The sequence below is a fragment of the Littorina saxatilis genome, linkage group LG7 (assembly GCF_037325665.1).
Source record: "Littorina saxatilis isolate snail1 linkage group LG7, US_GU_Lsax_2.0, whole genome shotgun sequence".
Taxonomy (NCBI): Eukaryota; Metazoa; Mollusca; class Gastropoda; order Littorinimorpha; family Littorinidae; genus Littorina; species Littorina saxatilis.
This window is the reverse complement of record NC_090251.1, coordinates 53689733-53705569: the sequence shown is the minus strand read 5'-3', so window position 1 is coordinate 53705569 and position 15837 is coordinate 53689733. Positions and strand designations below refer to the sequence as shown.

Sequence of the window (15837 nt, the reverse complement as noted above, 5' to 3'; positions counted from 1 at the left end):
TTGTGAACAGAGAAAGTGTTCCAAATGTGTACGGTGGCAAAAGAGCTAGGGTGGGTTAAAATTATAATGTCTAACAAGAATACTGTCTCTTCTGAATGCTGTGTTTGGTAGTCATTTCAGACCGTGATATTCTCCAACGGCCATTGTGTTTGTTATGGGGGCCAGGAGGCCCCCATTCTATACGGATAGTTTCGAGGTTGACCATGGGCAGCGCCATCTTGTTGTGAAATACGTCATCAGTTTGTGTACACAGGAAGTTGTGACATCCGTCACCCTATGGGAGGGGTGAAGGCAACATTGTTCATCAGTAGAAAGTTGTGAAATCCGTCACCCTATGGGAAGGGTGAAGGCAAAATTGGTCATCACTGAGTTTGTGTAACACAGGAAGTTGTGACATACGTCACCCTATGGGAGGGGTGACGGCAAAATTGTTCAACAAAAACATCATTGGTCGAACTGTGCAGGGTCAACCGCAACAAACTCAATCCATTCATACTTTGCTGTATTTGAGTGACTTATATACCGACCTTTTTATTTCTTATTTTCAGCACTTGTGTAGAAAAAATCATGAACTAAAATGTTATTTATTTTCTTTATTTGTTTTACAAATGTGATCATGGTCTTTCAAACATACAGTGACATTAAACATTGTTATGTTAAAAAAAGAAAAAAGAAAAAAAGCTTTTGTGCACAAATCAGAAAATACATTGTACATTTTACCTACAGGCCAAACCGTGAGTGTCTGTGGCAAAGCCCGACCCAGGAAATTACACTGATTTTATTGTTAGATCAGTGGGAAATTTTCAAGAACAGGCGCTTGCATTTGGATGTGTCCAATGATAGTAGGTTTGGTTGTGATCAATCAGAATAATGTAGGAATACAAATGTATGACAGTTTGGTATGATGACATGTAATTCACATATGCTGAACTGTAATATTATACATGATATAATATTATTATGGCTGTTGCCATGACCATGAACCCCAAGAAAGGTTTAATGTTATGTAAATCAAAATACCAAAATCAAGCACCTATTAATCTGGTCTACGGCGCGGGAAGATTGAGGCCTTCGTAAACGTTCAACGTTGGCCAATAATGATTTTAACAATGTTGTGTCGTTTTCTATTATGTTTTATTTTGTTGATCAATTGATAAATATGTCTTCACAACATATCACAAATCAAACAGAAATAAAGTCTTAGACAACTACAATAATAATTATTGTTGCCGTCAAAACCATGCAAGGCCTCAACCCGGTTCTCACGAGATCAGTTACATTTTTTTTTCTCTCTCTCTCTCTCTGTCTCTCTCTCTCTCTCTCTCTCTCTCTCTCTCTCTCTCTCTCTCTCTCTCTCTCTCTCTCTCTCTCTCTCTCTCTCTCTCTCTCTCTGTCTGTCTGTCTATATGTATGTCTTTGTCTGTGTTTCTCTCTGAGTCTCTCCGCTTCTGTCTTTCTATGTCTGTCTCTGTCTATCTGTGTGTGTGTGTCTCTCTCTCTCTCTCTCTCTCTCTCTCTCTCTCTCTCTCTCTCTCTCTCTCTCTCTCTCATCTGACTCTTGCCACACACAGATCAAAGCAGATGTTAACTTGAGTGCACGTGTACCTTGCAAGAGGGGGTGAGGGCGGTGAACATGTGTCTCAAAGCAGAGGTTAACTTGAGTGCACGTGTACCTAGCAGGAGGGGGGAGATTTCTTGAATTAGCTGAGGGCGGTGAACATATGTCGTTGTTTGCCGTTGTCATGAGAACAGTTACTTTTGTTTTGTTTCGTTTTTTCCTCCAAATTTTTGCATTTTCACAACAGGCTTTTCTGTTTCATCTATATATATATACGACTTGTGTCTGTCTGTCTGTCTGTCTGTGTGTGTGTGTGTGTGTGTGTGTGTGTACGTTCCTATCCATCAAACCGGGTTCACGGCTAGTTAACACTCAGTAAAAACTGGGTTCTTTTGAAAACTGGGTTCCTCAATCAGGGACCCACTTTTTTTAAGCATGACAAAGAGTGAAAATAAAAAAAATAAAAAAAATAAAAACGTCTTTTTTGACGGAAAGAATGTCATAACCATGTTCAAAATGACATTCTTTCCGTAAAAAAAAAAATAAAAAAAAAAAAACTTTTTTTTTTGACGGAAAGAATGTCATAACCATGTTCAAAATGACATTCTTTCCGTCCCCTATAGGCGACGAAATAGGTCAAATTTTGTGCCTTTTTTAGTGTAAAATTCGTCGATCCCGGAGCGAGTACTGCACCCAGTGCCGTTGTAGTGCAAGTGCACTACAAAGGCACTGCGCCCAGTGCCGTTGTAGTGCAAGTGCACTACAAACGCACTATCCGTTGTGTGATGTGAGGAACCCAGTTTGGCGGAAAGGAACGTATGTGTGTGTGTGTGTGTATGTGTGTGTGTGTGTGTGTGTGTGTGTGTGTGTGTCTGTGTGTGTGTGTGTCCGCGATGCACGCCCAAGGTTCTCGATGGATCTGTTTCAAATTTGGTGGGCATATTCAGGTAGACCCCGGACACAACCTGCTCGATGAGATATTTCAACACGTGCTCTCCGCGCAGCGCTGAACCGATTTTGGTTTTTCTCTGGATCCATTTCCAGTAACTCTTCCTTATCTTCTCCACTGTTAGTGTTTTCAGCGTTTATCTCCCTTCCTTCGTGTGGCGTCAATCCATATTCCCGTTACTACGTTTTTTAGAATGTCACTGCACGTTACTATTTTTAGAAGGTCTCCAGTGTTTTGCGCGTTTATCTCCCTTCCTTCGTGCGCCGGCGAAGCCGGCGTACACCCGGCAAAGCCGGATGCCAGGCGCAGCCTGGTATTCGGCTCTACTTCTTCCCGGGCGAAGCCGGTACCCGGCGAAGCGGGTAATCATCTAGTCTCTCGTATATGGTGTCAATTGGAGAGAAAAAAACCCGGAACAAAACAGAAGTAACTTGTCTCGTGAGAACGGTAGTGCACTAGGTTTGGGGAAAAAAACACGACAGTACCTTATCTCTTTCAACCCGTATGGGGCCCTTTAACATGTGACAGACTGACAAATGCACCGAACCCATTTGGTTCTTCGAGAGAATTTTTCCGTGAAAACCTTTTCAGTGCCTCACGGTCAGCTCAGGGTCAGTGTCATAAGAGCCGGCCATACCGGAAGGGATATAAGACCGTTTTCAGCGGATTTGCACACTGCTAAAACCTGACTTTCTTGCAGTTGCTTTGTCTGCAATGCCTTAGAACTTTACAAACAGTTAAGTTTTTTGCGTTTGTGTTGTAATTTGCCAGCAAACATCGTACATTGTAAAGCTAATCGACTTTGCTACACAAAAAAATAATATAAATCCCATGCTGTTATCAAATACAGCGTTTTGCTATTCACTTCAATATCAATCAATCAATATGAGGCTTATATCGCGCGTATTCCGTGGGTACAGTTCTAAGCGCAGGGATTTATTTTTTTATTTTTTTATTTTTATTTTATGCAATTTATATCGCACACATATTCAAGGCGCAGGGATTTATTTATGCCGTGTGAGATGGAATTTTTTTTACACAATACATCACGCATTCACATCGGCCAGCAGATCGCAGCCATTTCGGCGCATATCCTACTTTTCAATAACAATCAAGAAATAACGAAGTCTTTTAACCACAATTTCCCAGATATTTACACTTTTCATTTTGTTTCAATTCACACCACAAAACATACACTTCGCCTTTTGCTGTTCAGTCTCAAGTCTAAATAATAATAGTATAAATCATAACTAATTTTCTTCACACCATCATAGACATAATGTTGCCTCACATGTTCTTTGTACGATCGTTGGTTTTCACAATAAATATTACATTACTGTACTTGTCTTCTTTTTCTTTAACAATGTCTTTCCAAAAACAAAACTCAAAGACCACACAAGCTATTGCAACCTTCTCCTATCTCTCGTCTCTCTTCCTGGGTACAATGGTACCTAAGACTTACATTCAAATGCTTACATTTCCATGCTACCCACATTGTCAAAATACCAATAATTATTCAAACCAAATGTTAAAGGCACAGTGCAGCTCACAGCCTTCGTTTTGCGTTTTTGTTGCAGCTGAGTGCATTTACAGTTCAAAAATCCTCCTATGGTAGTAAAACACACCCAAAACTACCCAACGACGACATCTGTGAAGCTCGACAGTTTCTTGTTCACGCGAGTGCATAAATTAACCTAGTTATTACGTGGTGTTTGGTCGGAGTTCGATTCAACTTGAGTGATTCCGGCCTCCAATTTGTTTTACACAAACTCATGATGACGTCTGACATAGTTTGCTAGTGACGTGTCTTTTTGTGCATGATGTGGTGATCTACCTGATCTAAATTTAGATCCAAAAATAGGTCAAGACCAGCCGGGTCCGAGTACGAAATTAATTCGTAAAAAAATCGCAGTTCTTGACTCTTTGGGTGCAAGTCAATGAAACTTGGTAGTTCTTCTAACGGATAGCTGCCTGAGGTATGACTAAAAGCCCCAGGGGCTCCGTGCACCTGGATTTGACAAGTTCAGTACCTACTACCTAACTTCATTTCAGACCCACACCCATTATTATACACACATTTCACATTTAAACCATCAGTCGGCCCCCTGTCGATATTTATCGACTAAGTTCTTTGTTTTCATTATGCGAAGCGTGTTAACCCTGTATGGCACAGAATATGCATGCGTCTGCCAGACCGTAGGTTTGACTTCCTCAATCCAACGGTCTTAATCTGCTTTGACGAATGGGTACCTAAATGAGGACTAAATAAAATATGATGACGTAAATAAAATATGATAGCGAACAGAATCCGGCTCCTAACACAGGAGAGCTGGGCGAAGCAAACTGCTCGCTGATTAAAATTCATTTAATTATTTGGCAAAGTTTCGGAGCAGTTTTGAGCAAATCATTGAAGGTGTTTCTAAATTACAGTACAGTGAATGTCCCTTGAACTTTTTAAGGTCCAAATCGTCCGAAAACTTTCCAAAATGGCGCCTTGGGTGTATTATCTTTAAGCTACAACAAACGTGTGGGTTTTTTGTTTTTGTTTTAGTTTTTTAGAAAAAGTAACGGTGAACCGATACGAACAAGAAATTCCTCCGAGGTAGGAAAAACACCCCCGTTGGTCAAAGGGAAATAACCATTCTCACTGCCACCAACTGAGAAGGTTATTTCCCTTTGACCACTAATATGTCCCTCTATAAGTCCTTGTAGAATCTTAATCCACCAATACCTCCCTAACCGTGTGTTTGACTGATCCCACTTTTTGTAAGGACCGTCTCAGGAATGTATAGAACCTGTTCACCAAGTTTGGTGACGATCGGTCCGTTCATTCTTGAGATCTATATGCGAACACAAACAAACAAACAAACAAACACATCGAGCGAATCCTATACACACCCCTATACCGGGGGTGTAAAAACTCCCTGCTTGCCATTGACATGTCGCGAAAGATGGCGCCTTTAACGTATCCGTACATATTTGACCTGACTCCAGTGGACTTCGAAAATGGAAGAAAAAACTGAAATTAGAACACTGTTTTCACATTTTCAGCATTTCATTTTGAATTTGGCTGTAAACAATTAACTGATATATATAAGAACACTGTTTTTACAAATTCAGCATTTTGTTTTTTGGATTTGGGTGTAAGCAATATTGTTGACATTTTTAGCTGTCCAGCCCAAACCACCGTCCAACTTATAGTCACCAGCATCCCAATTGCAACCCAATACCCCCCCCCCTCCACCTTCACCCCCACGCCTTTTTTCCATCAGAATAAAGTGTGTCTAGTGTTACTGTTTGACGTCAGAGGGTTGAGTCTATATTTTTAGAGTGTCATCTAGACTCACTTTAAAATTGATTTTCGAGCCAGAACGTCATTTGATATTTGTACATTTGTGTCTTTTGAATATTCTATGCACCTGCATGCACTCGCGTGTCTGAACTAGAATTCGTGTGGACACTGCTTGTCCTACTTGTGTCGTTTTGGGGTCACGTGTGCTTCTCTGTTTAGTTGAAACATTTTTGTCTATGCATGTATCTTCGCGTTCTTTTCTTCACTTGTTTTTACCTCATCATTTACCGCAACACGGTGGCCTAGTGGTAAGGCGTCCGCCCAGTGAGCGGGAGGTCGTGGGGTCGAACCCCGGCCGGGGTCATACCTAAGACTTTACAATTGGCAATCTAGTGGCTGCTCCGCCTGGCGTCTGGCATTATGGGGTTAGTGCTAGGACTGGTTGGTCCGGTGTCAGAATTATGTGACTGGGTGAGACATGAAGCCTGTGCTGCGACTTCTGTCTTGTGTGTGGCGCACGTTAAATGTCAAAGCAGCACCGCCCTGATATCACCCTTCGTGGTGGACTGGGCGTTAAGCAAACAAACAAACAAACCTCATCCTTTGTTTCTCCTGTTATTTATTGGCTTCCGAAGTTATGCCATACGATTCTGCGTTACAAACAATGGTTACTAGGTCGCGGCGTCACAGGGGGCACCGACCGTGGTGCCACCAGGCGGCGCTTCGGGACTACTTTTTGTTTACAACACCGCCGAGAAACAGCACCTTGAAGCACATTCACTCACTTTGATTTAATTATTTGTCCGTGCTTATGGTGCGTTTTCCAGTAAATCTTGCCGTGTGCGTTTAGATTAAGGTACAGTGTATTCCCTCGATTCTTCAAATTTGTCCAACTCACCAAAGAAGCCCCCCCCCCCTCCGGTCCGAACAGTAGTATCCCTTTAAAATTAAAGAAGGAAAGTCAAAGAGATACACATTTTCAATTGTTCATATATTTTGTACCCACAAGGTCAACAGTTGTATCTCTTGTATTTTCCTTTTTGGAGCATAGCCCGTGGAACAAAACATCTATTACCATGTCTAAAGCATATCTGCAAAAGTTCAAATCATTCAGATGAATAGTTTTGAAATTAGTTTGACATCCATGAACAAACATGTTTCGGTTCATCGCTTTGCTTATTATTCATTTAATAATTTTTACCAAGTCAAACCAAAAGCAATTTTGTTGATGATCATATACACGTGTTTATTCCACATACATTGAAGCAAATGGACACCAAATTTTAAAACAAACAATTCTATGTCACAAATGTTGTCAAATGACTTGAAAAAAAACCCGGTGTATTTTATTTTGCCTTACCAAGAGCGCTGTAACACACGGTAAATAGATGATCACGTGTTTTGCCTACAACAAAAATTATTGTACAGTACATCTCCATTGTGCCTATTATTGCTGCACTGTTTTGCGCTCGCGGGCAGTAGCGAAATGATTGATGAGATTAAAAATATGGTCAGTAGGTCACACAACATGGCCGTCTGCAACCGTCACAGAGGCTCTGTCAACTGACCCGACTTTCGCCCATGACATTGAAAAAGAAGGAAGAGGGTATGAAGCATTTCGCACCTGCTAACGTCATTGCGAATATAAATACGTACTCGTTGTTTTACATTATTGATTGTTAATTTGTTTTTACAGCACCATTAGTGTGAACCAATGTTCCAATCTGTTCTCCTTATTATTATTTGTTTATTATTATTATTATTTATTTCTTTTTTTAACTGTTAAAGTTCACTTGTTTTGAAAAAAAAACCACCTGGTCCTCCCAGTTCCAATATCTACGTGAAAAACATAATGACGCGACGTGGAGAGAGGAAGGGGGAGGGGTATTGGGGGCTGGAGGAGGAGCAAGGAAAGACGGCCAGTGGAAGGGGTGGGTGTGGTGTGGGGATGGAAGGTGGAAGCAGGTTGTCAAACTAACAGAAAGATCGAGAAAAAAAAATCAGCTTTCTGTCTCGCATTCTCTTTGTCTGTCTGTCTGTCTATCTGTGTTTGTTTGTATGGCTGTCTGTCGGTCTGAGTTTGTATGTCTGTATGTCTGCCCCCCCCCCCCCTCTCTCTCTTTCTCTCTCTCCCTCTCTCTCTCTCTCTCTCTCTCTCTCTCTCTCTCTCTCTCTCTCTCTTTTTCTCTCTCTCTCTCTCTCTCTCTCTCTCTCTCTCTCTCTCTCTCTCTCTCTCTCTCTCTCTCTCTCTCTTTCTTTACATAGGCGAGCGCTGAAACTAATTTTACTGAAACAATCCAGTCTTGTATTTGATGATTATAAGAAACTTAAGATTCTCCCATTAAAAGAAAGATTTAAATTAAATGAAGGCGTGCTCCTTCACAAAATACTTTCCGGCCGTGCACCACGAACTTTCGTTGCAAACTTTAAAGTCAAACCAAACAGAAAGTTGTGAGAGTCCCAATGAGTCTCAATACTTTCAAAAAACACCTTTTCCTGTATCTAATGTTAAATTACGAAAAATCACAGTGATGGAAGACTTCGTTTCATTTGTCCAAAGCATCAGTGGTCATTATATCCACACAAAAACACTCAAACACATTTACTCATGCATGTGTATTCAGCATTGTTTTCACTACGTTACATATATTTGTGTATAATATGTAACATGTAAATATTCATAATTATGTTGTTGTTTTTCTCTACCTTTTTTTCTTCGTGAATATCCGTGTAAATATGTGATTAGATTAGTCCCCTCTCTGGGAGAGGGCTGGTTGAAAAAAAGCTCGTTGTATTGCTTATGCCACAACCCTCCAAAAAATATTTTTGATTTGATTTGATTTGATTTGATTTGATCTCTCTCTCTCTCTCTCTCTCTCTCTCTCTCTCTCTCTCTCTCTCTCTCTCTCTCTCTCTCAGTTTGTGTCTGTGTATAGTAAGCGTGTGTGAATGTGTATGTGTGTGTGTGTGTGTGTGTGTGTGTGTATGTTTGCGCGCGCGCGCGTGTGTTTGTGTGTGTGTGTTGTGTTTCTGTGTGTCTGCGTGTGAGTGTGTGCGTGTGCGTGAGTGAGTATGTGTGTGTGTGTGTTTGTGTGTGTGTGTGTGTGTGTGTGTGCGTGTGCGTGAGTGAGTATGTGCGTGTGTGTGTGTGTGACTCTCTCTCTCTCTCTCTCTCTCTCTCTCTCTCTCTCTCTCTCTCTCGCTCTCTCTCTCTCTCGCAGTTTGTGTCTGTGTATAGTAAGCGTGTGTGAATGTGTATATGTGTGTGTGTGTCTGTGTCTGTGTCTGTGTATGTTTGCGCGCGTGCGCGTGTGTTTGTGTGTGTGTGTTGTGTTTCTGTGTGTCTGCGTGTGAGTGTGTGCGTGTGCGTGAGTGAGTATGTGTGTGTGTGTGTGTGTGTGTGTGTGTGTGTGTGTGTGCGTGTGCGTGTGCGTGAGTGAGTATGTGCGTGTGTGGGTGTGTGTGTCTCTCTCTCTCTCTCTCTCTCTCTTTCTTTCTCTTTCTCTCTCTCTCTTTTACGATTTTTAAAACGTATTATCATTAGATTAAACCCTCCCATGGGCGAGGGCTGGATGTAAAAAAGCACCTGTTTGCTTATGCCATTACCCTCTTTAATAAAGAATTTGTCATTGTCATTGTCATTTTATCGTACATACCTAAGAGAGACACCCGTGAGATAATAATCGTTCAAATCACACGTGTGTATATCATGTAAATGAGGTCATGTCAAGCAAGTCTGGCAGGGACCTGTTTTTCCACTGCTTATGATGCCAAAGTCACTGAGACAAACGTCATTATAAAAACAAAACTTACGCTCGCTATTTACTCTCGATGAATCTTTAGAACTAACACGTCACGCCACACTTTCAGAGTGACGTTTCTTTGCTTTGACGTAATAGATTGCACGAGGCTTTAGAAGAGATCGAGGTTCCAAAACAAGCGTCTTCAATTTAGCTGCCTCGACTGCAAGACATTTTCAGTCAAATACACGTAAGTACAGTATGTAGGATAAACAGAATACTACATGGCTTGCTGTGTCGTACCAGATTTACACTCGTTGCTTTTTCAAATAGTGAACAGCTCGCTTTCGCTCGCAGTTCAATATTTAAAAAAACAACTCGTGTAAATCTGGTACGACACAGCAAGCCATGTAGTATTCTCTCTCTCTCTCTCTCTCTCTCTCTCTCTCTCTCTCTCTCTCTCTCTCTCTCTCTCTCTCTCTCTCTCTCTCTCTCTCTCTCTCTCAAGGTATTACACACCGGTACGACCGAACTAAGGTATCAATAAATTACTGTTGTGCAGCGGGTTGAAAGAATACCCTATACCTCGGAGATATAGGGGAGACCGGGGCTAGTCCGCCCCCGGGGCACATCCGTCTTTGTCTGTTTATTCTTACGTTTGCCAACTTTTAGTCATTCACACCGTACCACCATGTGGGAGTGGTGTCCCTTCTTCCCGCCATATCCTGCAGAAGTTCAGAGGTTGAGCGCCCATATATCGTGAGTACAGATCACAAAAAGTGTTTTTCTTCATTTTTGTAACATGAATGCATAGGAGTTGACTTATGTTTTGATGCATTACCTCTGAGAACAAATACTTAGTCTTAGTGTCGAGTGAAAGTGCGTTAAATAAGGTCGAGTTCTGACGAAAGTTTTGCTTCTTCCTTCCCATGTTGTGCTCGTTATCTGGCACTAGAGTTGCCTGCCCGTGCAGGGGCAAGTCCGCCTATGTGTCTGTGATTAAGAAATTAGCCTTCTGGCCTGTGGAATCAAACATGACGGATGGGATTTAGTTTGATATTTCACGAAGAGGCGAATGTCAACCTAACACACAAGAGCGGTACATGGGAACCCACCGCAGACTTTCCGGATTAAAGCCCCAGTATGTCTCAAATGGTTTACAAAACGATTTAAATCTTTCTAAGGAAAAAAACAGTTCTAACCTTATGGAAAACACTTGCAATGGCATTTAATAGCATTAAATGTAACAGTTCGTTTGAATTGTTTTTTATCTCGCGTAAACCACACACCAGATTCCGTGGTGTATGATAATAATAATAATGATGATAATAATAATTGTCAGTAAGTACTGGTGTCACATGACTGATGTGAACCAGTTGATTGGCTAATGGCGATGCGCTTAAATCTGTTAGCGCACTCTTGGAGTGCGCTAACTTTTCCACAGAGCGTATTCTTACGCCCTTTGCCAAAGCGAGACTGTACTCTCATCCTCAGAATTAATTAATGACATGTAGCTTATATTCTCCACAATACCAAATGACCATAAATTCCCTGCTTCTCAATTAAAGCAGAAGTGGGTTTTTTTCTGACAGATTGCATGTGCCTGTGCCACTGATCTAAAAATAGAAGCCGCTGTGTTTCATCTCATTTTCGCCGACTTGCATAGATTCTTCTCATAATATGCCGTGTTAGTGGCATGTAGCTTATCATCCACATTTCCAAATGATGAGTTAGCATACAATTCCCAGCGGCTAACAGAAAACACAAGTGTTATTCCGATAACGTACACAGCATTTGGAAGACTGATTCGATCGACTCTGTCATACGTAGCAGACTACACTGAAATACGACTGCATCAGTTCAGTAAATGAATGGTTTCCGAATTATTATTTCAAGGCAAGAACAATCGTAATCGAAAACGTGTAGGGTTCAGAACGTTCTTACCATATAATTATAAGACTTATTACCAGCCTACCTGGCTCATTCGTGCAGACTCAGTGACAGTGCAGACTGCAGTGGTTCGATTGTTCTTGCCTAGCAGACGACATAAACCCCGCTCAGCAAATTAACATGTTGGGCAAATGTGAACGAAAAAACGATGGGTATATAATACGTGTAGGGTTCAGAGCATTCTTACCGTTCATATTTAGTATCAGACTCCCCGATGAGTGAAGATACAACACGAGAAATATGCCACATTTATTTTGAAAATGTGCGAACCGTCGAGTCCTTCGTGGGGTAGTCAATTCAAGGGGAGTCACTCCGCACAGTCAATCCATCGAAGCTCGACTGAAGGTTTCGAATTGCAAATAATGAAGAGCACAGTCCTTTCTCCGAGTTCAAATGAGGTATCTCTGAAAGATCATCACTGTTCAGCTTAACGCTACACTGGAATTTACCAACAGCAATTAAAAAAATGCGTGAGACGAAAGCACGACACACTTGAGACACCGGCCCACACAAAAGTAGATCTTACTGTACACGACCTGACCACACAGTTATGCCTATTCAAATGCGCGTAGCAAAATGTGCGTTTGGAATCTTCTTTTTTCTATGGCGGTACTGACAATATCGTTATTGAAACAATCCCAGTGCACTAAGGGATTTATAGAGCAAATCTCGAAAATAATTATTGAACTCAGCGCTATGCGCTTCGTTCAATAATGAATTTTCTCGATTTGCTCTATAAATCCCTTAGTGCACTGGGATGTCTCAATAACTTAAATAATAATAATAATAATAATAATAATAATAATAATAATAATAATAATAATAATAATAATAATAATAATAATTGTCAGTAAGTACTGGTGTCACATGACTGATGTGAACCAGTTGATTGGCTAATGGCGATGCGCTAAAACTGTTAGCGCACTCTTGGAGTGCGCTAACTTTTCCACAGAGCGTATTCTTCCGCCCTTTGCTTAAGCGAGAGTGTACTCTCATCCTCAGAATTAATTAATGACATGTAGCTTATATTCTCCACAATACCAATGAGTTAAGACCATACATTTCCTGCTTTTCAATTAAAGCAGAAGATGGGTTTTTTTCTGACAGATTGCATGTGCCTGTGCCGCAGTTGCCACTGATCTAAAAATAGAACCCGCTGTGTCTAATTTTTCAGTTTCGACTTGCGAAGATTCCTCTCATAATTATGCCATGTTAGTGGCATGTAGTTTATTGTCCACATGACCAAATGATGAGTTAGTATACAATTCCCAGCAGCTAACAGAAAACACAAGTGTTATTCCGATAACGTAGCAGCAGAGACGGTAGCAGCTAGATCAGCACGTAGCAGACTACACTGAAATACGACTGCATCTGTTCAGTAAATGAATGTTTTCCGAATTATTATTTCAAGGCAAGAACAATCGGAATCGAAAACGTGTAGGGTTTAGAACGTTCTTACCATATATAAGACTTATTACCAGCCTGCCTCATGCGTGCAGACTCAGTGCAACGTGACGAGCAATTTTTGTTTTTGAAATGAGACTCAGTGCAGTAGCAGACGACATAAATCCCGCTCAGCAAATTAACATGTTGGGCAAATGTGAACGATAAAACGATGGGGATATAATACGTGTAGGGTTCAGAGCATTCTTACCGTTCATATTTAGTACCAGACTCCCCGATGAGTGAAGATACCACACGAGAAACATGCCACATTTATTTTGAAAATGTGCTTTCCGTCGACCGTGGCAAGGGGCAAAACTCTGCACAGTCAATCTGTCGAAGCTCGATGAAGGTTTCGAATCGCACAGTCCTTTCTCCGAGTTTAAATGAGGTCTCTATGAAAGATCATCACTTTTTAGCTTAACGCTACACTGGAATTTACCAACAGAAATTAAAACAAGAGTTTGCGTGTGACGAAAGCACGACACACTTGAGACAGCCCACACAAAAGTAGATCCAGTGACACAAACCTGACCACACAGTTACGCCTATCCAAATGCGCGTTGCAAAATGTGCGTTTTGAATCTTCTTTTTTCTCTGGCGGTACTGACAATATCGTTATTGAAACAATCCCAGTGCACTAAGGGATTTATAGAGCAAATCTCGAAAATAATTATTGAACTCAGCGCTATGCGCTTCGTTCAATAATGAATTTTCTCGATTTGCTCTATAAATCCCTTAGTGCACTGGGATGTCTCAATAACTTAAATAATAATATGGGAGATTTATAGAGCGCTTTACGTTCTCTAAGCGCTTTACAATGAAAAAACATACATATACATACAAAGCAAAGCGAACAAGTCGCGTAAGGCGAAAATACAATATTTAGTCAAGTAGCTGTCGAACTCACAGAATGAAACTGAACGCAATGCCATTTTTCAGCAAGACCGTATACTCGTAGCATCGTCAGTCCACCGCTCATGGCAAAGGCAGTGAAATTGACAAGAAGAGCGGGGTAGTAGTTGCGCTAAGAAGAATAGCACGCTTTTCTGTACCTCTCTTTGTTTTAACTTTCTGAGCGTGTTTTTAATCCAAACATATCATATCTATATGTTTTTGGAATCAGGAACCGACAAGGAATAAGATAAAAGTGTTTTTAAATTGATTTCGACAATTTAATTTTGATAATAATTTTTATATATTTAATTTTCAGAGCTTGTTTTTAATCCGAATATAACATATTTATATGTTTTTGGAATCAGCAAATGATGGAGAATAAGATGAACGTAAATTTGGATCGTTTTATAAATTGTTATTTTTTTTTACAATTTTCAGATTTTTAATGACCAAAGTCATTAATTAATTTTTAAGCCACCAAGCTGAAATGCAATACCGAAGTCCGGGCTTCGTCGAAGATTACTTGACCAAAATTTCAACCAATTTGGTTGAAAAATGAGGGCGTGACAGTGCCGCCTCAACTTTCACGAAAAGCCGGATATGACGTCATCAAAGACATTTATAAAAAAAATGAAAAAAATGTTCGGGGATTTCATACCCAGGAACTCTCATGTCAAATTTCATAAAGATCGGCCCAGTAGTTTAGTCTGAATCGCTCTACACACACACACAGAGACACAGACACAGACACACACACACACACACACACACACACACACACACACATACACCACGACCCTCGTTTCGATTCCCCCTCGATGTTAAAATATTTAGTCAAAACTTGACTAAATATGAAAAGCAAGCGCAGCAACATTCAGCACACAAGTGAACAACGAAACACTACATCTAACCCGTGTGATCGACTTTCCTTTTTTTTCACAATTTAGTCGTCAGTTTGTGATTTCAATGCGACTGGCTGTATCTGCAATAGCACGTTATTGTGTACCTCTGAATCAAAAACGCAACAAACGGCTGCGAGTCACACGAACTTGTCGGCGGCGGATAACTTCAAAGAAAGCGAGCGCTATGCAGAATAATCGTCTGCTTTGAGACACGCCCTTTCGTGACCCTTCTTCCGGGCTATCTTTTTATATTTAGTCAAGTTTTTTTATATTTAGTCAAGTTTTGACTAAATATTTTAACATCGAGGGGGAATCGAAACGAGGGTATGGTGTATGTGTGTGCGTGTGTGTGTGTGTGTGTGTGTGTGTGTGTAGAGCGATTCAGACTAAACTACTGGACCGATCTTTATGAAATTTGACATGAGAGTTTCTGGGTATGAAATCCCCATACGTTTTTTTCATTTTTTTGATAAATGTCTTTGATGACGTCATATCCGGCTTTTCGTGAAAGTTGAGGCGGCACTGTCACGCCCTCATTTTTCAACCAAATTGGTTCAAATTTTGGTCAAGTACTCTTCGACGAAGCCCGGGGTTCGGTATTGCATTTCAGCTTGGTGGCTTAAAAATTAATTAATGACTTTGGTCATTAAAAATCTGAAAATTGTAAAAAAAAAATAAAAATTTATAAAACGATCCAAATTTACGTTTATCTTATTCTCCATCATTTGCTGATTCCAAAAACATATAAATATGTTATATTCGGATTAAAAACAAGCTCTGAAAATTAAATATATAAAAATTATTATCAAAATTTTTTTTTCGAAATCAATTTAAAAACACTTTCATCTTATTCCTTGTCGGTTCCTGATTAAAAAAATATATAGATATGATATGTTTGGATTAAAAACACGCTCAGAAAGTTAAAACGAAGAGAGGTACAGAAAAGCGTGCTATGCAGCATAGCGTAACCACTACCCCGCTCTTCTTGTCAATTTCACTGCCTATGCCGTGAGCGGTGGACCACGAGTATACGGTCTTGCTGCGTTGCATTGCGTTCAGTTTCATTCTGTGAGTTCGACAGCTACTTGACTAAATATTGTATTTTC

At 40.5% G+C, this 15837-nt stretch overlaps 1 protein-coding gene across 1 annotated transcript in view; it reads left to right on the top strand.

The window, feature by feature from the left end:
* Positions 1–7651: 7651 nt before the first annotated feature.
* LOC138970236 (basic helix-loop-helix ARNT-like protein 1) overlaps positions 7652–15837 on the top strand; it is a 38022-nt gene continuing 29836 nt past the window's right edge. Inside the window, exon 1 of the mRNA XM_070342733.1 lies at positions 7652–7754. Within this exon, the coding sequence (XP_070198834.1) occupies positions 7652–7754 (103 nt within the window). The remainder of the gene's footprint in view (positions 7755–15837) is intronic.